Source organism: Camelus dromedarius, chromosome X, assembly GCF_036321535.1.
Source record: "Camelus dromedarius isolate mCamDro1 chromosome X, mCamDro1.pat, whole genome shotgun sequence".
NCBI lineage: Eukaryota > Metazoa > Chordata > Mammalia > Artiodactyla > Camelidae > Camelus > Camelus dromedarius.
This window is the reverse complement of record NC_087472.1, coordinates 105,009,040-105,035,342: the sequence shown is the minus strand read 5'-3', so window position 1 is coordinate 105,035,342 and position 26,303 is coordinate 105,009,040. Positions and strand designations below refer to the sequence as shown.

At 43.0% G+C, this 26,303-nt stretch overlaps 1 protein-coding gene across 1 annotated transcript in view; it reads left to right on the top strand.

Moving 5' to 3' along the window:
- Positions 1 to 9,555: 9,555 nt before the first annotated feature.
- EGFL6 (EGF like domain multiple 6) overlaps positions 9,556 to 26,303 on the top strand; it is a 106,820-nt gene continuing 90,072 nt past the window's right edge. The window contains exon 1 of the mRNA XM_010993699.3: positions 9,556 to 10,595. Coding sequence (XP_010992001.2) covers positions 10,483 to 10,595 — 113 coding nt within the window. The 5' untranslated portion in view covers positions 9,556 to 10,482. The remainder of the gene's footprint in view (positions 10,596 to 26,303) is intronic.

The following is a 26,303-nucleotide window of genomic DNA, read 5'->3' as shown; positions in this document are numbered from 1 at the left end:
TGTGATGGTCGTGGTTATTAGATTTGGGAGGTGGGTGAAAAGGTTCATGAACCCATTGAGAAACTAACAAAAGTCATGGACCTTTTCCTAATAAAATGTGCAAACACATATCCACGTGCTATTTTATATATAACTTCAGGGTTTTTTTAAGTGACTTCCTGAAGCCTCTTCATAGATCATTTAGGAATTCATGGACTCCAAGTTAAGAAGTCCTAGAAGCTTTTGAAATGTTTTGGTTTCTGGCTCATAATCTTACTCTTCATGCTAAGTCCTATCATATTCCCAGAAGTCTCTGACATTCAAGTGAATGTCACCTAGAAAATCCTGCCTCTGATTTTCTGTTCTCTTCACCAATGATGATCATGCTCATGGTGCAACACTGATGTGGGTCAGGTGACTCAGAGATCTAGATGCCATCATCGTAAACCTATAGCCTTTGAAGCCATAACCAAAGAGAGAGAGCCTAAACACATCTCCGGAAGTTGTATGGGTGAGCCCAGAGATGGTGTCATTACTTCTGCTCACTTCCTATTGGCCAGGACCTAGTCATATGACCTCAACCTAACAGCAAAGGAGGCTGGGAAGTGTAGTCTTCCTGTGTTCCTCAGAGATAGGGGAAAAAGGGGGAATTTGGTGACCACATAGCATTGTCTCTGCCACAGCTGCATTTAATTAAGGAAGGAGGACAGAAGAGACTATTCAATTAAATTTGCTTGTATTTGAACTTAAAAAGCTTAGTATAGCAAAGTTATAAATGGAACAGGGGAGAAGAGCTGGACAGGGCCGGGGTAGAAGTAAGACACCTCTGTGTGTGTGTGTGTGTGTGTGTGTGTGTGTGTGTGTGTGTGTGTGTGTGTGTGTGTGTGTGTGTTTGTAAATTACTGAGCTGGGTGATTGTGTTAAATATCCAGCAAAATACCATTTTTTAAAAATTAAACAAACCAGCTAATAAGTAGAATATTCACTCTTCTCAAACCTGCCACCCCGCCATGATGGCTCTCCTCCCACTCCTCAGTACTAACTCCCTGCTGGCCAAGTCCTGCCCATCCCAGAGGTCTGACTGTATGCTTCATGTCCCCTTAGGAGCCCCGACTCCCCCAGGTCTGGTTACACGCCGCTCCCACGAGCCCTCGCCAGCTCGCCACCACGGCGCCGTGCGCACACGGTCACACCGGTCAATCTACTTGTCTGTCTCCCCTGCTGCACTTTAAGCTCCTGGAGGGCAGCAGCCGTGCATACATGGGGTGCTTGTGTCTTTTTGAATCAATTTTCATCTTTTCTGGATATATGCCCAGGAGTGGGATTGCTGGATCATATGGTAACTCTGTTTTCAGTTTTTTAAGGAATCTCCATACTGTTTTCCATAGAGGCTGCACCAGTTTACATTCCCACCACTAGTACAGGAGGGTTCCCTTTTCTCCACACCCTCTCCAGCATTTATTATTTATAGATTTTTTTGATAATGGCTATTCTGACTGGTGTGAGGTGATAACATCATAGTAGTTTTGATTTGCATTTCTCTAGTAATTAGTGCTGTTGAGCATCTGCAAAGATGCGCCTGTTGGCCATCTGGATGTCTTCTTTGGAGAAAAGTCTATTTAGGTCTCCTGCCCATTATAAACTCCCAATTCTTATTCACGCTTTTCTGCAATTCTTAAGAAGCTTAAAAACATACAGGGGGCAGTTTATATCTAGAAATGAAGGCAGAAACAGCGAGGGAGGAAGACAGATACAGGCTTGGTTTAGGTCCTCTCTTTGGCCTGCTCATTACGGGTGGAGCCAGTGTGGCTGCAACCCGAGGTCCTCACAGCAGTCAGCAGCCTGCATGCCCCATTCTGTGCATTCGCACCCGTCCCCTGCTGCCTCACTGCTTTTTGTTATCAGCATAAGCTCCTCCTATGAGCAGAAAGCTTTACATCTGACTCAGTGTACCACTGATACATCAGGTCCCAGCCTTTCTCAAGCGCTAAATGTTGGCCGAAGCAGGAAGCAGTAGGAAGGAACCCAGGCTTGAGAGGAAGAAGGGCTGAGTTTAAATCCTGCTCCGTCTCCTTCTGCCTCAGAAACCTCCAGCAAACTATTACATTCTCTGAGCTTCAGTATCCTCAGCTGTAAGAGAGATGATCATTTTTATAGGGTTGTTGTAAAATTTAAATAAACTAATAGAAGTAAAATATCTCATACAGTTTCTGGGATATAATAGATGCTCAATAAACAATAGCTCTTGTTAGTATTATTATTATTAATAATCACATCAGAATAAAGTCCCTACAAATGAAGAGGAACTTCGAGGTCCTGGGCTATGTGCGACCCTGAGCTGCGAACTGCAACCACATCTTGCATTTCTACTTGCGCTTGCATTTCTTTCCACTAACCACATCCCACAGTAATCGCGTAATGAAGGCAGGTGCAACTCTTACCATTTCCCAAATGAGAAAAACAGGGCTCAGGGAAATTAGGCCACTCACCCAAGCTCACACAGATCATAATTCAGAGCTGGGACCCAGTTCTTCTGACTCTTCCCAGCATACCAGAATAAACCAAGCATTACCTTATTTCTGGTTGAGGAGAGGACCAGCAGTTTTACTAGCAGATTTGAAGCTATGAATAAGCAACTTGAGGGTGGGACGAGAAGGAAGGTGGTTACTAGGGTGGCACTTGGGGATGGCAGAACCCAATCAGAAAAGGGCCTTCTCCTTGACTTAGCGCAGGGTTTCTCACCCTTGGTGCTACTGGCATTTGGGGCTGGATCATACTTTCTTGAAAACTGACTTCACCCCAGCCTGTCTTTGGACAACCAAGGCAATGGGAATTGATGCCACTCAAGTGGGGTCCACTGGCTTCCTGCAGATTTGAGATCATTGTCTTCGTCCATGAAGTTTCTCCAAGACTCCATAAGGTATCTTCAATAAATGCGGCTGACAGATGGGCAGCCTGGAAGTTCATCTATACATGAAGGAGAAAGTACTGGGACCCAAACCAGGGAGCATCCCTTAGAGGATGGCTTTCAGGTCAAAGGGTAAAGAAATGGGAAGGAAGAGAGAGAGCAAAGTGAAGAATATCATTAGAAAACTGCTTTCTATTTTATTTGCTTTATAAGTGATTCAGAATGACCAGGCCTTCTAGTCCGCTTCACATCAAACTGGAAGCAATCAAAACAGAATCTGTTTAACAGCACTAGAAAAGGCACTTAAAAATAAGAAGGGGGCAAATGCCTTAAAATCTGCTTTGGGATGGATCTATAATATGAATAGAATGCTGAGTCCGAAGAGCTTCGCTGCTAACGATCTCAATGGCCTGGGGCCTGTAATTCTAGACCATTGGTCCTCCAACTTTCAAGTGCATCAGCATCACCTGGGGGCCTTTTGAAAATGCAGATGGAGGAGCCCCAGCCCAGAGTTTCTCATGATGCTACAGGTCTGGAGTGGGGCCTGAGAATTTGCATTTAAGACAAGTTCATGGGTGATGCTGGTGCTGCTGCCACAGATCACGCTTGGAGAACCACTGCTGCAGACCAGATGGGTCAAGTCCGCCTCATGGGAGGAGTTTTTGAGTCCTCCTGGCTGAACGACTGAAAAGTCGCGGCTGTTTACATTGCTGGGTATTTGTGCATTTGTAAGAGTGCTTGATTATGAAAATGTCAAGGGCCATTCATCATGCAGGAGGACTTCAGGGAAACTTCAGAGCTGTATTGAGCAAGAACAGAGTTGGGAAGGAAGGTGGGGGGCCCTCCATCAAAGCAGAATCCTGAATAAGGGGAGCCCACGGGGTCCTGAAACGCTGCAGAAATCTGCTGCCATTCAAGGCATCAGCCCACTGGGACACTCCAGAAAACGTGCCTTCGAAGAAACGACTGCTTTCCTTGTCTTTACCGTGCTGCTTCTCTCTGTGGATGTGGCTGGCTTTGACCGGGCTTTTTCAACCTGCGCACTTGTGACCTTTGGGGCTGAATCATTCTTTGCTGTGGGGACTGTCCTGTGCGTGGTAGGGTGTCTGGCAGCATCCCTGGTCTCTACTCTCTAGATGCCAGCAGCACTCCCTCCCCTCCTCCAATTATGATAGCTCACAGTGTATTCAGACATGCCCAGGTGTCTTTGGGGGGCAAAATCTTCACCCTCCTACCCCTGGTTGAGACCCATTGGTTTTATATAATCAGGGGGTATTTTCAAAATAATGGTGACTCCCACTGTGTCTTGGTGTGTGGCCCACAGCAGACCACAGCGGAGGTCCTCCTCCCAGGGCGACTTCGGCTTGGGGTTGGGGGCTGGGTGGACCTGAGGACCAGGCACAGCCAAGCCCACCCTTGACCCCCGTGGTTTCCTTTTCTGGAATACTCATTAAAATGATACTTGTGTAGATTTAAAAGTAAACTGAAAAGATAACGTGGGAAACAGTGCCCCCTGAACAATCATACCATAGCACGTCCCAGCAAAGGTCAAGTAGACCTTTATATGTAGAAGACATGTAATATTTCTGAACTTCCTCTTGGTTTCATTTACTTCATTCATTGACTTCATTTATTAGTGAGACAGTCTTATTCCCAATATCTCTCCCTTTAATTTCAGCCACTTTCCACAGTCCCTCTTCAGTTAGGCTGAAACCCTTGCATAGGAGTCATTCGTAGGGTCCAAGGTCATTGGGTTGTCACCCACGTGCTCTGCCTGCTGAAGCTGAGAGCTGGATTCCTCACGGGACCCACTCAACTAGGACCCACTTCAAGAGCATGTGACCTGTGCAGTCACACCGGGCCCTGCACTCAGAAGGGCCCCACACTTGGCTTACTGTTCTGTGGTCACTCTCTTGAAATGTTTAATTTGTGAACAAGGGACCCTGCATTATCATTTTACATTGAGCCCTGCAAAGGAATAGCCAGTCCCGCCTTCATCCTTTGTACAGACCTGACTCTAACCCAAGCCCCCTGCCCGAGCCTTACTATATATTAAGGACTCTCTGTAAACCTAAGAAACTATTTTTAAAATAAATAACAACAGCAGCAACAACAATCGCAAAGATAATTTTTAAGAAGGAAAACATCTCTGGCACTTTCCAAAATAATGTCTAACACTGGCCAGCAGATGTCGCTCTTGCTGCATGACAAGAGAGGGTTTTTTTTTAATGCGCCAGCTCGTAATCAGATTTTTGAACCTTTAGGGAGGCAAGTCTTCAAAGGAGCTTCATCCAAGAACTCTTATTATAACATCTTGCTTTTTTCAGATGAGAATACTACTACAAAAACAGGAAATTCACCATCCAACAAATCTAAGTGGAAAAACTACAAATAATAATTGTAACAAGATATTAACTTGGTTAAATAAAAAATAAATTAACTAAAAGCAACTTCTTTAGCTAGGTTAACATGTTATTTTAATACTGTCTTGTTCTTTTAAACTGGTGGTTAACACAGGACATATGTGTTACTGTGATTTATAATAAGAAATATAAATTTGGTTTTGGACCCCATTTCTAGTAGAAAGCTCCTAAAATGCTTGGAATTTCCTAAGAAAAAAGCAATTAAGGTGTCTTTTGTTATGTTAATAAGGTAACTTTTAGAAGCGTCAGGGGAGGGGAGCTGGTTGCCAGGGGAACCAACCAAGTGACTAGAGGGTTGGAACTTTTGGTCCCATCCCGCTCATCTCCGGGGAGGGGAAAGGGGCTGGAGGTTGAATCAAGCGCCAATGGCCAATGACTTAATCAATCATGATTATGTAATGAAGCTGCGGCAAAAATCCAAAAAAACAGGGTTTGGAGAGCTTCCGGTTGGTAAACATGTGGAGAATGGGGGAGAGTGGGGCGCTCGGAGAGGACATGGAAGTTCCCTGCCCTTCCCCCACACCTGCCCTCTGCATCTCTTCCACCTGGCTGTTCCTGAGTTATATCCTTTCATAATCCACTGGTGATCTGGTGAGTAAAATGTTTCTCTGAGTTCTTTGAGCCACTCTAGCAAATTAATCGAACCCAAGGAGGGGATGGTGCGAACCTCTGGCTTACAGCCAGTCCCTCAGAAGAATCGGTAACAACCTGAGCTTGCAACTGGCCTCTGAACTGTGTTGCAGTGGGGGTGGTGGGGGGTGGTCAGTCTCTTGACCGACAGACAGGCAACTGACGGACAACAGTCTTGTAGGGCTGAACCCTTAACTTGTGGGATCTGATGCTGTCTCCGGGTAGATAGTGTCAGAATTGATTTGAATTGTAGGACACCAAACGGTGTCCAAACAATTGTTTGTTAGATGTGTAGGGGAACCCTCCCTCCACATTGAAACTGGGCCTCAGAACACCAACAGACATTTTCCCAATATGTTCCCTATTTTCTTGAAGGGTTGGATTTTTTTTTGCCCAAAAAAAGTGTCAGAGGTTAAAGTCCAGGAGAGAATCAGTGCCTTTCATTCCAGGACTCATAGCAAAAATGGCAGAATGAATCCAAGGTTTCCCTTAGATGTATCTCCTAACTTGCCAGAAGGTCCCAGCTGAACATATATACTCTGTTCAAGGTACGTCATCCATGTATAAAGAGACAGTGATAGAGTGAGATGATTCAGTTCCTAGGAAGAGTATTTGTTGCCAAGACCAAATTCCATTTTTAGGTAATGGGATCAGTCTGCTCAGTATTAAAATGTCACTAGCACTAAGGTAACCATTTATCATAAAAAGACCTCCAAATAGCCCTCACAGTCTCTCAAAGGAGCTATTTTATGTGGGGAAAGATTGGAAACATTCTTTCAACTTTCACCAGAATTCGTTAGTGTGTACAACACTGCAAGACCAGCAAAATTGCAGGACATAAAGCATACCTACAAACGGTAATGCAAAAGCAAAATGGTAATAATGTCTGGGTTTCATTAAAGAAAATAGTCTTGATTAGTCCATCATGATTCAACAATCCCTAAGCCAGCAGCTTGGGAAGCGCACTGTCCAAATACCTGGGCTTGAACCAGTTATCCAAGATGTATGTGCAATGGACATGTAATTTGTCATATGTTGTTTTGGCAAAGCCAAACAAATTAATCATACTTACAAGAGGAGGCTCAGCATCTAATTCTATTACGTCAATAAAAGATGGAAGGCTAATTAAACTATGCAGAACCTTACGAAAATGGATTACAGACATCAATATGTACACTCACAGAGTGGACCAGTGGAGTTGAGCATCTTCAAAGCTCGCACATCGATGACTTTCACTTCCGCTCTGCGTCAGCAGCCCCCTTCCACAGCCCCACTCTGCATCTTGTCTACCTCATCATTGCTCCACCCAGCCCCTTAAATCTCAGTGTACATCCAACCGCAGTGTCCCATCCTTGCCTCACCTTCAACACACCTTGTCTCCGTGCCTGTGGACCGCCCTCTGGGTTCTCCCAGTGTAGCAGCTCACTCCTGGCCTGACTGCTCTACCCAGGGCAGCAGAGTGCATGGCGGGCGTCGAACATGCTCTCATCAACACACCCAGCTTCCTTGGACCACTGTCCTACCACCACCATATGCAGTGGGCGAAACTCCACACCAGGATCCTCCATCTGCCCTTGCACTTTGCCCCTGCTGAAGTCCTTCCGCTCCCGGCAGCGGCACAGGCTGGTACGCTCACGGTAAACGTTGGGGCTGCTCCGGCCACAGCTTGTCCCACAGGGCTGACGGAGATATTTAGTTCCTTTCTCAGTCCCCCCACTTCATAATCCTTAATATTTAATGTCTATTAAGTAGCATTTAATATTTAATACTCTTCACAATCCAATGAACACTTTTTGGCTAGAGAGACTGGCTCTGGGATAGGCATGAGGGGAGGCCAGAGCCAGGCCCCCACACCAAAACCACGAGCAGAATGTATAAGCAACGAAGTTATATTAATGTCAAGCAGCAGAAATGTCTTTTCGTAGTCATAGGGTTGCTGCCCTGACCTCCAGCCGCACATGATCTGAGAAGGAGGGAGTCTAAATTTCTGGGCTTCTGTGCTCTGCTGCTCTCTTGCTGCACAGGGTCTGCAGGGACCCCCCAACTTCAGACACATCCGTGTCAGGGAAGCACAGAAGCAGCACCTAGTCACCCACACTGTCTCCTTGATCCGCTGAGAAAGCCTCATCCTGCTTGTTCGCTAGCTCTCTAGAACCCTAAGCAAGCCAGGGAGTCTGAGCGACCATTCTCTCTAATCTTCTTACCTGCACGGGCCCTGCCACCTGGCCTGCATGGGTTTCAAACCCAATTGGGTACAATGAGGTCTGAGGGAGATCTGCTGGGGGCTCCTAGAAAAGCAGGTTCCTCTCTTAAAACATTTTGATCTGTCTACCCTGCAACGAACTGCCCACAGGCAATAAGATTGCTTTGGTGGTTTAACCTCACTAGTTATTCCCCAGCCTGTTGGAATCACTTCTGCTCTGATGGATGCTGGACGCTTTCCAAACACGTGAGTCTGTAAATAATCAACTGCCCTTATAACAGAGCCCTTATGCGAGCTCGAATGTCTGACAACTTAGGTATGACCCAAGTAAAGGGTCTGCTAAAATAATTCCTTTTATACGTGCTTTCAACATTTTTCTGTTTCCTCATTTTTCTACAACAGATCTATCTGCATTATTCTAATCAGAAAAAAAGCTACTGTGCTGTGAGAGAACATGGTTCACATGCACCCTCAGTCCTCCCCACCTTGTGGGCCTTAGTTCCTCATCCGTCAGAGGAGAGGTTTAGACTACGTAATGGCTAAATTCATTCCAACCCTGACAAACCAGAATTTGAGGACTCTAATGAAATGGGAGTCAAGATTGAGGAGCAGTAATAATGTGGCCAGAGATCTATATATGTTCTAAACATGGAATGACCTCACAATAAATTTTTAAAGGGAGGGTGCAGAGTACTGCTTAGCTTTTGTGTTCATACAAAGAGGCTCTCTTGAATGATACGAAGAAACTGGTTACAGTAATTCCTCTGAGTTGGGGGGAGGGCCGGCCTGGGGGGGGGTCACTGTATTCTCTTTTGTGCGCTTGGAATTTTTACCAGCTGAACTGTATTGCCTTCTCAGGAAAAAAGTAAATAGGCCTGTGCCCTGCAACTTACTGCCATTTACCTTTACAAACATGTCGAGCACTTAGTAATATGCTAGGTATTTTCTCCGTGCATCCTTTCCCTTAAACGGCACATTTACACATTAGGTGTTATTATTTCCATTTTACAGAGGATTCCGAGAAGTCACACATCACTTCCTGGAGTCATTCAGCTTCTGAGCAGCAGGGCGAAGCTTTGGGCCTGGATCTGACTCAGGAGAACAGGTTTAGCTTTCCAGCGTTTTTGCACATAGGGAGACGTGGGCCATGGGTTCTAGGTCATTCCCACCCAGGGCCATGAAGAGAGCACACGAGAGTGAGCTGCTACTGCTCAGTGTCCCGCAGAGGGGCTCGTGGGTGTCAGGTGTGCGCGGGAGCCCCCGTTTGCTTTTTATTACCGGGTGAGGCCGAGGCGTTGCTGCGCATGCCCGGTGCCCTGTGCGCATGCCCACGGCTGCTTCCGGTGAGTGCCGCGTTTCTCGGCCTGAAGGCTCTTTTTGTGGTTGCCTGAGGATGTTTCGTCTCCGCACCGGCAAGCCAAAAGGTAATGTTCTGGAAGCAGCATTCAGCCAAACAGGCCGGAGGGGAATCGCAGCGCCCTGGCCTCCCGGGTTAGGCGAACTGGCAGCCCACCCACGTCCAGCTCCGCGAGGTCCTCCGCGGGGTGGCGCCCCCACTGGCCGCGGAGGCTGCCGACCAACCCTCACCCGTTACCGTCTTCCTCCCCTTCCCAGCGGCTGGCGTCCTGCTCCTCTACTGCCCGGCTTCCTGAAATCACCTCCCAGACAAGCTGCTTGTGTTTGCAGCCTTGCCTCAGAGACTGCTTCTGGAAACGCCAAGCTGTGGCCACAGGAAAAGCATCGTAAAGGGCTTACTCCGAGGGGAGAATCAGGCCTATCGTTTTGTATTCGATCGCAGACACGTCACTAATTCCGTTTCGTGCGCGCATTTGATTTCTCAGCCACGGACCAGTGTGCTCCTGGACTCTGACACATCGTTTTAAGTGGGTAAGCCCAAGAAGCCTACACTTCCCATTGGAAGGCACAAGGACACAGGGACAGCTCTAGAACCTTTCTCCAGATCGGTTAAGCCTGGCCACTGGGTCACCGCACGGGGAGCCTGTCTCACTGTTGAAGTGTTGGTCACTAGCACTGCGGTCCATGCCAGGGGCAGAGAGAAAAGGATGGGGCGAGCCCCGATCCACTTTCGCTGTGTTCTTCCGCGCAGAGATGGAGCGTGCACGTCGCCTCTCTCCTGCCCCCCAGAGCGCCCCTCTTCGCCCCAGACGGGACCTCTCCTTGGGCTGCTCCCGGACCAATCACCGCCTGCCTCAGGCTTCGCCGGAAACCTTTCCCGCTCTTAGTAATTCTGAAAGAGGTTCTGCCGTTCTTAGCAAAATCTAACCAAACGTGTCCGGAAATTGCGTACTTGAGCAACAGAGCAACTCAGAAAAAGACAAATGCCCAGCGATCTGGCTCTATTTGCACTGTTCCCACAGCCGGGCATCATTACCTCTCTCTGTGTGCGTGCACAAGGCAAGGAGGACCACGTGGAGACTTGCACGTGTGCGAGGTAAGTGAGAGTGTGGGGGCTGCCTTCAATTTAAGGCAATTGTTTTCACGTGGGTGGTAGAACGTATGAAGAGAACTATTGCTTATATTTAATTGTTTCTTGCTTTGAATTTGGGTCAAATTGAAGTGTGAAAGTGAGATGGAAGATGGGTTTAACAGCTCTTTCCTGATTCCTACTAACTATTGTCTTCGGCGTTAATATACTGTGTACCTTAAATTAAGCCTGGAAATTTCTGTTGGGATGTCCCAGCTGCTTGGTCTAGGTTGTTGACTTTTAAGAAGAGCACCTTCCACTGACCTCACATTTCTCCTTAAGGTAGACTCTGCAGGTCTCAAAGACGGTATTTTTTATCTTGGTCTCTATCTCACTGGATTATCAACTCGGTAATCAGGGGTTTGTCCTTCATAGCACCTTTCTTGGTTACATTTCCCTTTCCATTTCCACTGCCTCTGCCTGGGGCAGGTCCTGATTAACATGAGGACAGAAGATCATTGGTTTCTCTGGACTCTTGTACTAGCATCCCAATGGATTTCCTGACCGGAGTTGGAGCACTTCCTAAAGAGCAGGGTCTTGTTACTTCTCAGAAATGCTGATGATGACAGTCACAGCACAGCAGCAAGAGTGAGATTTGAAAACAAAAGTTAGTCCATGTCATTCTTCTCAAAATTCTTCTGTGGCTCTCCAGCTCACTCATAGTATAAAAGGCAGTCTTTTATATGCAAATTTTACTGAGATATCATCGACATAACAACGTATTTCAGGTGTACAACATAATGATTCAAAATTTGTGTATACTGGGAAATGATCACAATAAGTCTACTTAACATCTATTACCACACGTAATTACAGTTTTTTTTCTTGTCATGAGAACTTTTAAGATCTACTCTCTTAGCAATTTTCAAACATACACCAGACTATTATTTTTTTTTCCCTAAAGTTCACGTCCTTTAGTGATTAAAAGTGAATAATATTTTAAAAAGTAGCTAGTCTCTCTTTCACTTAAGCTGCTTACCAGGTGATCTCTTAATAAGGTTTAGGTTATGATATATACCCAAATCGTGATTTTTTTTTAATTTTAAGTATAGTCAGTTTACAGTGTGTCGATTTCTGGTGTACAGCATAATGTTTCAGTCACACATCTACATCTGTATATTCGTTTTCATATTCTTTTTCATTATAGGTTACTACAAGATATTGAACGTAATTCCCTGTGCTAGACAGAAGAAACTTGTTGTTTATCTATTTTATATATAGTAGTTAGTATTTGCAAATCTCGAACTCTCACTTTATCCCTTCCCACCCCTTTCCCCCCATTAACCATAAGTTTGTTTACTATGTCTGTGAGTCTGTTTCTGTTTTGTGAATAAGTTCATCAAGTGTCTTCTTTTTTCTTTACATATGAGTGATATCATACGGTAGTTTTCTTTCTCTTTCTGGCTTACTTCACTTAGAATGACAATCTCCAGGTCCATTGGTGTTGCTGCAAATTTTATTCTTTTTTATGGCTGAGTAGTATTCCATTGTGTAAATATACTACAGCTTGTTTATCCAGTTATCTGTCTGTCGATGGACATTTAGGTTGCTTTCATATCTTGGCTATTGTATGTAGTGCTGCTGTGAACACTGGGGTCCGTGTATCTTTTCGACTTAGAGTTTCCTCTGGATATATGCCCGGGAGTGGGATTGCTGGATCACATGGTAGGATCACATGGTAAGATCACATGTCTATTTTTAGTTTTAGAGGAATCTCCGTACTGCTTTCCATAATGGTTGCACCAAACTGCATTCCCACCAGCAGTGCAGGAGGGTTCCCTTTTCTCCACACCTTCTCCGGCATTTATTGTTTGTGGACTTTTGAATGATGGTCATTCTGACTGGTGTGAGGTGATATCTCATTGTAGTTTTGATTTGCATTTCTCTGATCATTGGTGATATTGAGCATTTTTTCACGTGCCTGTTGGCCATTCATATGTCTTCATTGGAGAATTGCTTGTAAACAGTGCCCATCTTGGATTGGACTGTTTGGTTTCTTGTTATTAAGTTGTATGAGATGCTTACATATTCTGGAAATTAAGCCTTTGTCAGTCACATCATTTGCAAATATTTTCTCCCATTCTGTATGTTATCGTTTTGTTTTGCTTATGATTTCCTTTGCTGTACAAGAGCTTATAAGTTTAACTAGGGGTTTATTTTTGCTTTTATTTCTATTGCCTGGGTAAACTGCCCTAGGAGAACATTGCTAAGATTTATGTCAGAAAATGTTTTGCCTATGTTTTCTTCTAAGTGGTTTATAGTATCTTGTCTTATATTTAAATCTTCAAGCCATTTTGAGTTTTTTTTGTGTATGATGTGAGGGAGTGTTCTAACTTCATTGATTTACATGTAGCTGTCCAGCTTTCCGAACCACTTGTTGAAGAGACTGTCTTTTCTCCATTCTTGCCTCCTTTGTCGAAGATTAATTGACCATAAGTCTGTGGGTTTATTTCTGGGCTCTCTATTCTGTTCCATTGATCCATATGTCTGTTTTTGTGCCAATACCTACAACACAGTATTATTAACTGTAGTCACTATGCTGTATGTACATTACATCCTCATGACTTACGTATTTTGTAGCTGGAAGTTTGTACCTTTTTTCCCCTTCACTCATTTCAACCACCCCCTGCGTCTGGCAAACACCAATCTATTCTCTGTATCTGAGTTCAGTTTTTTGTTTTGGGGTTTTTTTTTTTCCGATTCCACATATAAGTGAAATTGTATGGTATTTTTCTTTCTCTGTCTGACATATTCCACTTAGCATAATTCCCTCAAGGTCCATCCTTATTGACATAAATGGCAAGATTTCCTTTTTTATGGCTGAATAATATTAAGATATATGTTATATACACATGCATATATATGTGTATATATGTATATATATAGATCCAATTGTCTTTATGTATTCATCCATCAGTGGACACTTAGGTTGCTTGCATGTCTTGGTTATTGTAATTAATGCTACAGTGAACATAGGTGTGTATATATCTTTCCAAGTTAGTGTTTTCATTTCCTTTGGATGAATACCCAGAAGTGGGATTGCTGGATCATGTGGTAGTTCTGTTTTTAATTTTTTGACGAATCGCTATACTCTTTTTCATAGTAGCTGCACCGATTTACATTCCTACCAGCAGGGCACAGTGGTTCCCTTTTCCTCACATCCTCGCCAATACTTATTTCTTGTCCTTTTGGTGATATCACCTCACACTGGTAGAATGGATAACTCATTTTGGTTTTGGTTTGCATTTCTCTGATGATTAGTGATGTGCAGCAGCTATTGGCCATTTGTATATCTTCTTTGGGAAAATGTCTATTCAGATCCTCTACTTATTTTTTTAATTGAATTATCTGGGGTTTTTTGCTGTTGAGTTATATGAGTTCTTTATATATTTTGGATACTAACCTCTTATCAGATATATGATTTGCAAATATTTTCTACTGTTCGGGATGTTGCCTTCTCATTTTGTCAGTGGTTTCCTTTGCTGAGCAAAAGCTTTTTAGTGTGATGTAGTCTCGCCTGTTTGTTTTTGCTTTTGTTGCCTTTGCTTTTGGAGCCAGATCAAAAAAACTCATTGCTGAGACAAGGAACTTACCACCTATGTTTTTATCTGGGAGTTTTATGGTTTCTGATCTTAGGGTCAACTCTTTAGTTCATTTTGAGTTAATTTTTGTGTGTGGTGTAAAATAGTGGTCATGTTTCATTCTTTTGCATGTGGCTGTCCAGTTTTTCCAGCATTATTTATTAAAGAGACTGAGCTTTCCTCATTGTATATCCTAGACTCCTTTGTTGTAAGTTAATTGACCACATATTTGTAGGTTTATTTCTGGGTTCTGTATTCTGTTTCATTGATTTATATGTCTCTTTTTATGCCAGAACCATATTGTTTAGATTACTATAGCTTTGCAATATAGTTTGAAATCAAAAAGTGTAATGCCTCCACTTTTGTTATCTTTCTCAAAACTGCTTTGCCTATTTGGGGTCTTCTGTGGTTCCATAAAAATTTTGGAATTGTTTATTCTATTTTTGTGAAAAATACCTTTGGAATTTTGATAGGAATTGTGTTGAACCTGAAGATTGCTTCTAATAGTGTGGACATTTTAATAGTATTCTTCCAACCCATTAGCACAGCATATCTTTCCATTTATTTATGTCATCTTCAGTTGCTTTTATCAGTGTCTTAGAGTTTTCAGCGTACAGGTCTCACCTCTTTGGTTAAGTTTATTCCTAGATATTTTACTCTTTTTGATGTAGTTGTAAATGAGATTGTTTTCTAAATTTCTCTGATAGCTTTGTTATTCGTATACAGAAACACAAAAGATTTCTGTATGTTCACTTTGTATCCTGCAAGTTTACTGAATTTGTGTATTGGTTCTAACAGTTTTTCTGTGAAGTCTCTAGGGTTTTCTATATATACATCATGTCGTCTGAAAATGATACATTTACTTCTTTTTTCCCACTTGAATACCATTTATTTCTTCTTCTTGCCTAGTTTTTCTAGCTAGGACTTCCAATACTAGAATGAATAAAAGTGGTGATAGTGGACATCTTGTCTTGTTCTTGATCTTAGAGGAAAAGCTTTCAGCTTTTCACCATTGAGTATGATGTTAGCTGTGGGCTTGTCATATATGACCTTATTTATGTTGAGGTACGTTCTCTCTATACCTACTTCATTGGGAGTTATAAATGGATGTTGAATTTCGTCAAATATTTTTCCTGCATCTGTTGAGATGATCGTGTGATTTTTATGTTTCATTTTGTTAATGTAGTGTATCACATTGATTGATTTGTGGATGTTGAACCGTCTTTGCACCACTATAAATCTTACTTGATCATGGTGTATGATCTTTGCAGTGTATTGTTGAATTCAATTTGCTAATATTTTGTTGAGGACTTAAAAACATTTTTTATTATTTTCTATTTTTTTATTTTTTGGGGTTAGATAATTAGGTTTACTTACTTATTTAATTTTTATAGGAGGTACTGGAGATAGAACCCAGGACCTTGTGTATGCTAAGTATGCGCTCTATCACTTGAGCTATACCCTCCCTCCCTTGTTGAGGATTTTTGCATCTCTGTTCATCAGAGATACTGGACTGGTTTTTTTTGTGTGGTGTTACTGTATGGTGTTGGTATCAGGGCAATGCTGGCCTCATAAAATGAGTTTAGAAGTATTCCCTTCTCCTCTGTTTTTGAAAGAGTTTGAGAAACATTGGTATTAATTCTGTTTTATATGAGAAGTTTGGGTATAATTCACCAGTGAAGCCATCTGGTCCTGGAATTTGTTTATTGGGAAGTTTTTGATTACTGATTCAGTCTCCTTACTAGTAATTGATCTGTTCAGATTTTCTGTTTCTTCATGATTCAGTCTTGGTAGATTGTAAAAATTTATCCATTTCCCCTAGGTTTTGTAGTTTGTTGGCATTTAATTGTTTATAGTAGTATCTTATGATCCTTTGTATTCCTTCAGTATGAGTTTTAGTATCCCCTCTTTCATTTCTGATTTTATTTTTTGAGTCCTCCTTTTTTTCTTGGTGAGTCTAGCTAAAAATTTGTCAGTTTTGTTTATCTTTTTCAAAAAACTAGCTCTTCATTTCATTGATCTTTTCTATTGTCATTTTAGTCTCTTTCTCTATTTCTGATCATTGTTATTTCCCTTTACTAACTTCGGATTTTATTTGCTCTTCTTTTTCTAATTCATTGAGGTGTAAAATTAGGTTGTTTATTTGAAATCTTTCTTATTTCTTGATGTAGGTGTTTATCACTATGAACTTCCCTCTTAGAGCTGTTTTTGCTACACCCCTTAAGTTTTGGTATGTTGTGTTTTCATTTTCATTTATCTCAAGGTGTTTTTAAATTTCTCTTGATTTCTTCCTTAACTCATTGGTTGTTTTAGAAGCATGTTGTTTAATCTCCACATATTTGTGAATTTTCCAGTCTTCTTGTAATTGATTTTTAGTTTCATACCTTTGTGGTCAGAAAAGATGCTTGATATGTTTTCAACTTCTTAAATTGATTAAGCTTTGTTTTGTGATCTAACATGATCTATCCTGGAGAATGTTCCATGTGCACTTGAGAAGAATGTGTATCCTTTTGCTTTTGGATGGAATGTTCACATATGTCTGTCTGTTAAGTCCATCTGATCTGATGAGTCATTTAAGGCCAATGTTTCCTTATTGATTTTCTGTGTGGATGATTTATCCATTGATGAAAATGAGGTATTAAAGTTCCCTACTATTAGTGTATTGCTGTCTATTTCTCCCTTCAGTTCTGTTAATAATTGCTTTATATATTTAAGTGCTTCTGTGTTGAGTGCATAAATATTTACAGATGTTATATCCTTCTGTTGAATTGACCTGTATATCATTATATAATGACCTTCTTTGTCTCTAATTACAGTCTTTGTCTCAAAGTCTGCTTTTTCTGATATAAGTATAGCCACCCCAGTTTTCTCTTGGTTTCTGTTTGCATAGAATATCTTTTTCTGTCCCTTCACTTTCAAAGTCTTCACAACAGCCTACAAAGCCTTATGTTACCTCTCTTAAGTTCCTCACCTATATCGTCCCAACTCAGTCTTCTCCAGCTACACCAATTGTCTTGCTCTTGCACACAGTCCTGCCATAGAACTTTTGTTCCGGCTGTTTCCTCTCACTTAGAATATTCCTGTGGTAACCAGCCTCCAAGACGGCCCCCAGTGAATCTCTCCTTCTGGTATTCATGCCCTTTTGTAGTCCTCTCCCGTGATGAATAGAGCCGACATGTGTACCCAGTTGGATATTGCAGTAGTTATGGGCCTGTAACTTCTGAGGCTAGTTCATAAGAGACATTGTGACTTCTGTCTTGTCCTCTCTGGGATCACTGGCTCTGGGGGGAAGCCAGCCACCATTATGAGGACACTCAAGCAGCCCTGTGAAGGGGCCCAGATAATGAGGAACTGAGGCCTCCTGCCAACAGCCAGCCATGTGGGTGAGCCCCCTTAGAAGTGAGTCCTCCTTCTCTAGTCAAGTTTTCACATGACTGCAGTCCCAGCTAACCTCTTGACTGCATCCTTGGGAGATGTCCTGAGTCAGTTAAGCTGTTTCTGAATTCCTGACCTATGAGAACTATGAGATGATAAGTGTTTATTGTTGTTTTAAGCTTCTAAGGTTGGGGGTAATTTGTTTCCAGCAGTAGTTAATACAGTTCCTCCCCCAGATAGCGACTTGGTTAATTCCCTCACCTCCTTCAAATCTTTTCTGAAATCTCACTTACCCAATGAGGTCTACCCTGACCTCTGTATTTAATATTGCAATCTGTGCCTGTTCTCTTGCCCTGCCTCTCCCGAATCCTGATTCCTCTTTACCTACTCTTATTTCCTTTTTCCCATAGCACTTACCACCTTCTAAAATAATACATAATTTACATATTATTATGCTTATTCTTGTATGTCTTTTCCCTCTCCCGTAATGTAACTTACTTGAACACAAGGCTCTTTACCTCTTCTATTCCCTGATGTAATCCAAGTATCCAGAAAAAGTGGCATATAGTAAGTGCTCAGGAAATGTTTGATACTCACTCTGATCAAAAATCTTCAGTGGCTCTCCAGGGCCTGTAGAATAAGGTCAAAGCTGTGTAACTCAAAAGATCCTCCCAAACAGGCCTTCTTTTTCTTTAGGCCTATCTCTTGCTTCTTGCTTCCTTCTGATACCTACCCTCTGTTTCAGCCAAGCTCATCTGCACACTGTCTCTGCCCTTACTTGTGTCCTTCACTCAGAATACTCCCGAGACCAGATTGGCATTGGAAAATCTCACCTACCCATCCTGCTCTTACAGCATCCATAGACTGTCTTGGCTCCTTTCAGCAAGAAGAGATTTTTGTCCTGCCCTGAACTATGATGGGGCAAGAAATAAATGTTTATTATGCTAAGCCCCTGAGAACTGGAGGTTGTTTCTGCAGACAGTGTTAATTACCTTAACATGACAGAGAAGAATTTTAACATAGTGGAAAGGATAGTGACCAGGCTGTTGGGGACTTCAAAATAAAGGAAGGGCAGGGAAGTGGAGACAATCTGGACAATCTCCACAGGGGAACTCAGCTCTAAAGTGTCACTTGTCAACATTTCCAGCAGCTGAGGGAGTGAGTGCTTCAATTTTGAGGGGGAAAAGTGGGAGTTCTGGCTTGGTGTTCTTAACATATGGACATATCAAGAGCTTCTTCATTTTTTTTATGGATGAATAGCATTCTATTGTGTGAATGTACAATAGTTTATTAACTAGTTACTTATCAATCAACATTTAGACTGTTTTAAATCTCTTGCTGTTCTCTATATGTATTTTATGCTGTATACCAGAAATTGACACAACATTGTAAACTGACTATATTACAATAAGAAAAAATGTATTATACATTCTATATCAATTCTTATATTCTGTAGTATGTAACTTTACTTGTATCAGTTTCATGGCCTTCAGATTTTACGATATGTACAGTGAGAAAATACTGATAGATTTTAAGTGAAAGAAAGAAATAATCTCGTTTATTTTCCAATGAGGTCACCTAGTTTGAAAGCAAAGAAAGCAAAGAACCTGAACACCAGCCATTGAGAAGATGCAGAATGACCAAAAAAAGGACAAAAAAAGATAAAAGTTACTTTTGTTTTTTCCATAATTCCTGCACAGTAAACACAAATTTCAGATGTACAATTTGATGAATTTTGATAGATGTGTATACCAGTGAAACCACCACCACAGTCAAGATAGCTAACATTCCATCACTCCCCAAGAGCTGCAAATTTGCAAATTTCAAATTCCCAATTTATCCCTTTCCACCCCCTGGTAACCATAAGTTTGTTCTCTATGTCCGTGAGTCTGTTTTCTGTTTTAGAAATAAATTCATTTGTGTCTTTTTTAAGATTCCACATATAAGCAATATCATATGGTATTTTTCTTTCTCTTTCTGACTTACTCCACTTAGAATGACAATCTTCAGTCCATCCATGTTGCTGCAAATGGCATTTTATTCATAAAAGTTACTTTTATTAAGAAATTTGGCCATATGTCAAAACAGAGAAATAGCCTTCCTACTGCAATTCTCAATAATTGAGTTTGTGTCCTGAAATAAAGCCGTTTGCCTGAGACTGTCTGAGCTTCTAGAATTTGGATAACATGCTACCTGCTGCAACTTGCCTGGGTGGACCCTCTCCAGAAGGAGACGGCAGTTGTGTTCTTTCATCATATGGCTTCCATACCACTGGTGGTCTGTTACTTAGCAGACAGAAGGGCCAATCAATGTCTAGAACCTCGGCGTATCCAAACCTCAATTCTGAAAGTTTGTAAACTCACGGACTGGATGTTTCCGAGTTCTAAGGCAGTGCCCGCCATGGAGGGCTAGCAACAGTCTCACTGCCATGTTTTATTTTAGAAAAATATTTTTTAATCCACTGCCACATCTGTTGGCCACATGAAGGTTAAATCTAGATCAGTATGAATTAGAGTAATTTTGCATCTATCGCAGGAAATTAGGTAATTGAAATAAAGGTGAACTTCAGGAAAATGTTCTTTCTGTTCTTAGATATACATATTAATGCTAGTATCTGATGAACGAGCCTCAGATCTTGAGTCTGGGGGCCCTGGTGGGCTCTTGGCTCTTACCAGCATACTGCTTCCTGTGGGAGATGCAGAGTTCAGATCCCTTGTGGTTGGAAATAAGCTCACATGTGTTAAGAAACCCAAGCTCTGTTTTTTAACTGCTCAAGTGGAGACCACCCATTCATGAGAGAGCTGCGGGGGTCCAGCTTCTCAGATGTGTGATTATAATTATTCAGAGGATATTTGCATTCGGCTTTTTCTGTTTTATGAAGTTAACTTGATAGATCATCTGAAATTGTTTCTCTGAGCTGTCAGGAGCGGCCACTGTCCTGGCCTGGTTCGGGTGATGCCATCCTTGGGACATTCAACCAGTGTCGCCTTCTCTGATCAGGTGTGTGAGTGGGGACATAGGCTGACTGAGTTCAACTCAGTCACTTCTCACTCTTAGAGGCCCCAGAAGCACCAAATGTTGATTCCTTACCTTCCGTGTCCTGATCCTGATCCCAATCCCAAACCCAAGAGGGGCATCAGTTCAGGATCCCACAGATGACTTATTTACTCAGAGGGCCTCCTGAGTCATGAAGAGGAATTGATGGCCATGCTTTCCCTTCAGAAGTTTCCCAGCAAGACAGAGTAACTTGCTCTGAGCTACTACTTACTGAGCTCTTATTGTAGAAACCGCAGACTTGGGAAGAGAAATATGTGAAATATGTTTGCATTGAAAGCAACCCAGATCCTATAAATGTGTAGGTCCCACCTCAGGGCCAGAGACAGGAAAGATGGCCTTCCCATGCCACTGGGACCACTAATATGCCTTGTCACAACTGTTGTATATTGCATGTGTATTTAAATCCGTTTTGTGTTACTAAATAAGTGGTTCTCAGCTGGGGGTGATTTTGCCCCCTAGATGATGCTTGACAACATCTGGAGACTTTTTTTGTTGTCAGATCATTGGGGGCGGGGCAGGGAGGTGCTACTAGAAGGTAGTGGGTAGAGGCCAGGGATGCTGGTCAGTGAGCTTCTGTTCTGATTGTGTTCCTAGACCCAGGAACACTCAGCCTTGGGAAGGGACAGCTCACAGGGCTGTCATGTCCCTCATGATTGGATATAACCCACAGTTGACGTAGGAAAATGTTTCTCAAACACATCCTCAGTACTAGTTGTATGAAACAGCCCTTGAGAATGGCTTGCATGGTCTTCTGATTGGGGAAGATGCTGGGTACCAAATTCTCCCCTGTAACTTAGCAATGGGCAGTTTGTGTAAGTCTCTGAGATATTCTGGGAAATACTGGATTTTGTTTCATCCAAAACTTTCCAAATGTATTTGATCATGGAGCCTTTAAACAAAATTTCTAATTGGTAGAGGGCAGGATGCTTCTAGCGCGGTCACGCTTGACTGTGTACATGCTGAAATATATTTTGGGAAGAATTGCTTTCATCTTACTACTTTGTATATGACTATTAGAGCAGTATGCCAGTTTTTGGGGGGAAGTGGGAAGGTATATGAAGGTAGGTTATATTGTCTGTGGATTTAATGGAAGGGTAGGGAAGCGGGTGCTGTGGACAGCTTGTTGTAAGAGGGTATGGGTCCAATCTGGTGGAGAACCACTGCCGAGCAGCCCGCCTCGGCACAAGGGAGTGTGATGGCCCAGGGTCACCCTGCATCAGAGATTATCGCAAAGGACAGGAGAGGGCAGGAGCTGTAAATCCTGCTGAGGTCGCGGTATCCCAAGCAAAGCTGGAAGTCACCTGGATTCCTCCAGCCCCAGCTCCGACTTTGCAGACAAGGAAACTGAGATTCCGCAGGGTAGCCTGCCTTGCCCAAGGGCCCCCATAGTCACCACGATATGAAGGACCTTCTAGTACAGCCTGGTCATACTGCACTCCTTGAGTGGGCAGGCCGAAAGTTCCAGAAGCAAATATCGCATCATATTGTTTCCATAGAATTGACTGCGTTGGTTCATGTTCACAAACCCGTGAAGTGCATGCAAGCGATAATGTTAAACGTGTTTCCCTGGGAGTCCTTTCCCTTGAACTGCATTGACCCAGCCCCGCAGCACAAGGGCTAAATTGTCCCCCTGGAGACCATGCAATGGTTTGGAAAGGGAACTGGCCAAAGAGCCAGGAAACACTCCCCTCCCCATCAGCCTGATTCTTAAGGATAACACCTTTTCTATTTCTTTAAACATAAAAAGTATTACATACCTCACTTGCCAGACGTTGTTGAAATGAAATACGACTCTTTGAAACAGTCACATCACCCCTGAAAGGATGAAAGTTTGCCACTTTGTTGTGAGAAGTGAAGTGAGTTTCACTTCAAAAGTGAGACGTTAAAGGGCTTCAGATGCCTAGCTTCTGCACTGGTTAGTTGTGTATGCTTGAGTCTGTCACCTTAGTCCTCTGTTTTCCCCATCTGTATAATGGGGATGGAAATGTATTTTCAGTTTTTCTCGGGGTTGTTTTGAAGGTAAAATAATCAAGGTATATGAAGGCTCATTTAAGGTTTGTAAAGCTTCACAAACATAAAGGGTCGTGGTTGTGATATGTGCATGTAGCTTTTCCAACCTGAAATGAATGTATTTCAGGAGACTTCTCTGTTGGGTCCCAGACTGATTCAGATTCCTAAATTTGATCATTGCCAAGAGGTCTGAGAGTGACTTGCTGATTAGTCCAAAGCAGTCTGGCTTCTTCCCTGCAGATGAAACCAGCAGAGAAGCCAGACAGTTCTGGAACTTACATCCAGATGTTTTCATCATGTTTTCCAATTTACACTCAACTGCAATGATTTTTCTCCATTTCCCAGAAGAATCAGGAAATAGAAACATTTTCACGTACAGCGTTGTATACGCTCAGTCGCAGCAAATATGCACCTTGACTGCCTTGACTTGAAGAGCTTTCTGGATGCTTGGAACATTCTTTCCCAGACAGACAGTGATTCTTACTTTCTGAGCATTTTTTTCTTCTTTCCTTTCTTTGTTTCTTTATCTTGTCCAAGAGACCTCCATCCAAGGACCACCAGGAGTATCCATAGTCGGCATGAACCTGTAGCAGAACACATTGGGTTTACTGCCTTTTGCAGCAACAGAGACAGACTACACCATGGAGAAGCATTGGGATTTCATTAAGAGGTTTTCAAAAAGGACTTATTTTTGGATTTGGACTTGTGTTAGGTGACTTGGAGGAGAGTTTTAAGAAACAGGGTTTTTGCTTTAGAGTGGCCACTGTGAAGAAGTGGGGGTAGTTCCATGATAGGGTGTTTTAGTCTTATTTATAAGGCAGAAGAATGACACCAGGGCCAAAGCTCTAACTGGTAGAAGCAGCAGCCGTTGTGTTTGCCAGGAGAGGACGTGGTCAGTCATCTTCGTGGCCTTGCTGCGCTCATTTTGTCTTCTGTATTCACACATGAGGACGGGGTGGTCCTGTTTTTGTCTTGATCCATCCTGGTCACAGAGCAGCCTTGTCTCCTGTTGATGCTCTGTAAAATACTTACGTTAAACAGGAGAACACCCAGACCCAGCTCTGCAGACCAGGCCAGCTTCTAGAAAAAGCCTAGTTGATAAGGGGCTGCTTTTCTATTTCTCTATCTTTGCCTTGAAATACAATACAGATACAAATCCCTACACGAAACAAAAGCATAGTTTAATGAATTTGTGTAAGATAAACACCCTGGTATGCATCACGCAGGTCAGGAAGTTGAGCTCTTCCAGCCCACCCAGATGCGCTCAGTCACCGCCCCACAACAACCACTGTGCACGCGCAGTCATCACTTCCTTGTGTTTCTTTCATCGTTTTATCGCACAGCATCTCTCCCTAGACATTGTACTTTGGTTTTGCTCATTTTAAGAAACTTGGTATATCTTTTGAGTCTCTTTGAATCTGCAGATTCCCCTCTATTCATTTCTTACTATTTAGCTGTAGAAAAATTAAGGCCCTTCGACCAGCCACATTGCTCAGTGTCTGGATTTTACTATTTCTTATTCTTGGTCTTTATTCCCTTCTGCTGTCATCTGGACCCGGAAGTCTGAATGGGCTTTAGTTCAAAGTCTTTGGCAAGTCTGTAGGTGATGTTATGATCTTTCCTGGAAGGCATATTCTGTCTCATTGTCCCTGAAGTTATTTTCATAAGGAAAATGTATGCTGTCTGTTTTCAGGTGCGAAATACTGACTTAGCACAGCCCCAGCCCCCCAAGGAGGCCAGCTGTGCTTCGTAATCCCGCCCAGAGGAAGCCCAGAAAGCACTGCTGAGGAAGGTTTCTCGTACCACAGAGGGTCAGGAACGGAACTGGGATTGTACTGTCTCCTTCCCTGACATTTCTGTGAATAATTTCCCTTTTCCACTGGTTTTATATGTAGTGTGGAGATGACTGCCATTCAGAAAAACTTAAAATAGAGCGTGGTGACATCTGGCTCAGCTCACACTTTGTGATAGAAGGAAAAATGCACAGTCTGTTATAATGTGAGACGTACTGGAATTGTTATCACTAGAGCAGAGGATTCTGTGCTTCCATTCCACAATGCAGAACGTACTTGATTGTCACTTCTTCATGGATTCAGTGAGATAAGCAGAGAAAATACAGCTCAGGGTAAGGAAGGATTGCTGTCCCCACTGATGATGGGGTCAGTTCCGCCATAATTAACAGAGCTTCGTGTCGAGCTATTCTAAAACTAACAAAGAGATCATTCATGTTTTACTCATGTGAACAAACGCTGTGAGCCCTTTATCCTTCGGTGTCACGTTCCTGGTTTCATCATACTCCGATCAGGAACACAGAATTCAGCAGTTATTTTAACAGAGTGAATTTAATATAAGGAGTTGGTTACACTGGGGTCGGAGGACTGAAGACAGGTAAAGGGATCATGGAGGTATCTCAGAGATAGTAACTGCTGGAGGCGGCTGCTCCCCCTGGGACTTGGTGGGAAGGGGTCGGGGGTTATCTGAAGCTAGAAGATGGCAGGAGGGTCCCTGTGGGGCTGCAGGCTGGACCTCTGAGGGAGACATTATCTTTATTATCCTGGTCAGGAAATAAATCTGTCCTTGGCCTCAGGGGGACACTACCTCTGTATTCCAAGACTGGTTGCTATATAGACATACTTCGAAAGAGAATTCAAAACAAAAGCTGTTAATGCCTTTGCTCAAAAGATGGGCAGAGATGCAGGAGACACGCCTCCCAGCACCGCCGTCCCCATTCAGGTGTCTCCCTCCGGAACGAAGGCTGGGCAGGTTCGCTTGTAGCCCGCTCAGGTGATCGGGGCTTTCCTCTGCTGGGGTTACTCGCCTCCCACACAGAGCCACTGCGTCACAGCGGGCACTTGGCGCTGCTTCTGTCCCACTGTGGGGCGTGGGGGGAAGCGCAGCCAGTGGAAGCAGGAAGCTCACACTGCCTCCTGCTCTCGTCTGTGCTCTGCCCACCTCTGGGGGAGTGGCCGGCCGGCTTGGTGGCTTGTGAGTAGGGTGCATCTTAGACTACTCAGTTTTGACGGTTGACTTGGTCTCAAAGACACTGAAGGACGCCGTTGGTTATTAGGAGTCTCCACAAAATCATTTTCTCAGCAAGTGCTCAAGGTTGCCATCTTGATGAGATTAAAATCAAGAGTGTGACAACCAAGTGAAAGAAAAACTCCAGCTATTGCTAAACATTTCAGGTCACTAAGAGATGGCCAGCATTAAGCCCCATCTAAACATCTGCTGGGTTAAATTAAGGACATGCCAAGAGGTCCCACAGAAGGCTTTAAAACTGCTTATCTTAGCAAACGCTTTCCCTTGCTAGGAAATGGGTTCTGGCACATATTCTGTACTATTAGTGAGCCGTGCAAACTTTTTGAGAAATCTCTTATTTTTATGCACTGTACAATTATGCACAAGAATAGAAAAAAGGTTTGGCAGCCAAGCCCCTTGACAAATCACAGCAAGGTAAAGAAGAACAGAATCACTTCTACAGATCATATTTAGTCTTCGAGCAACAGTTACACATAGTTTTTGACAACAGTGGGACAATATAGTGAGATTTGGCCATCAGAATTTCCCCCGAGTCTTTCCAAATTCATAACAGGTTCAGCTCTCTCTACTAGGCAGACCCCCAAAACGGAACGGGAGGGTTAGGACAGCCGGG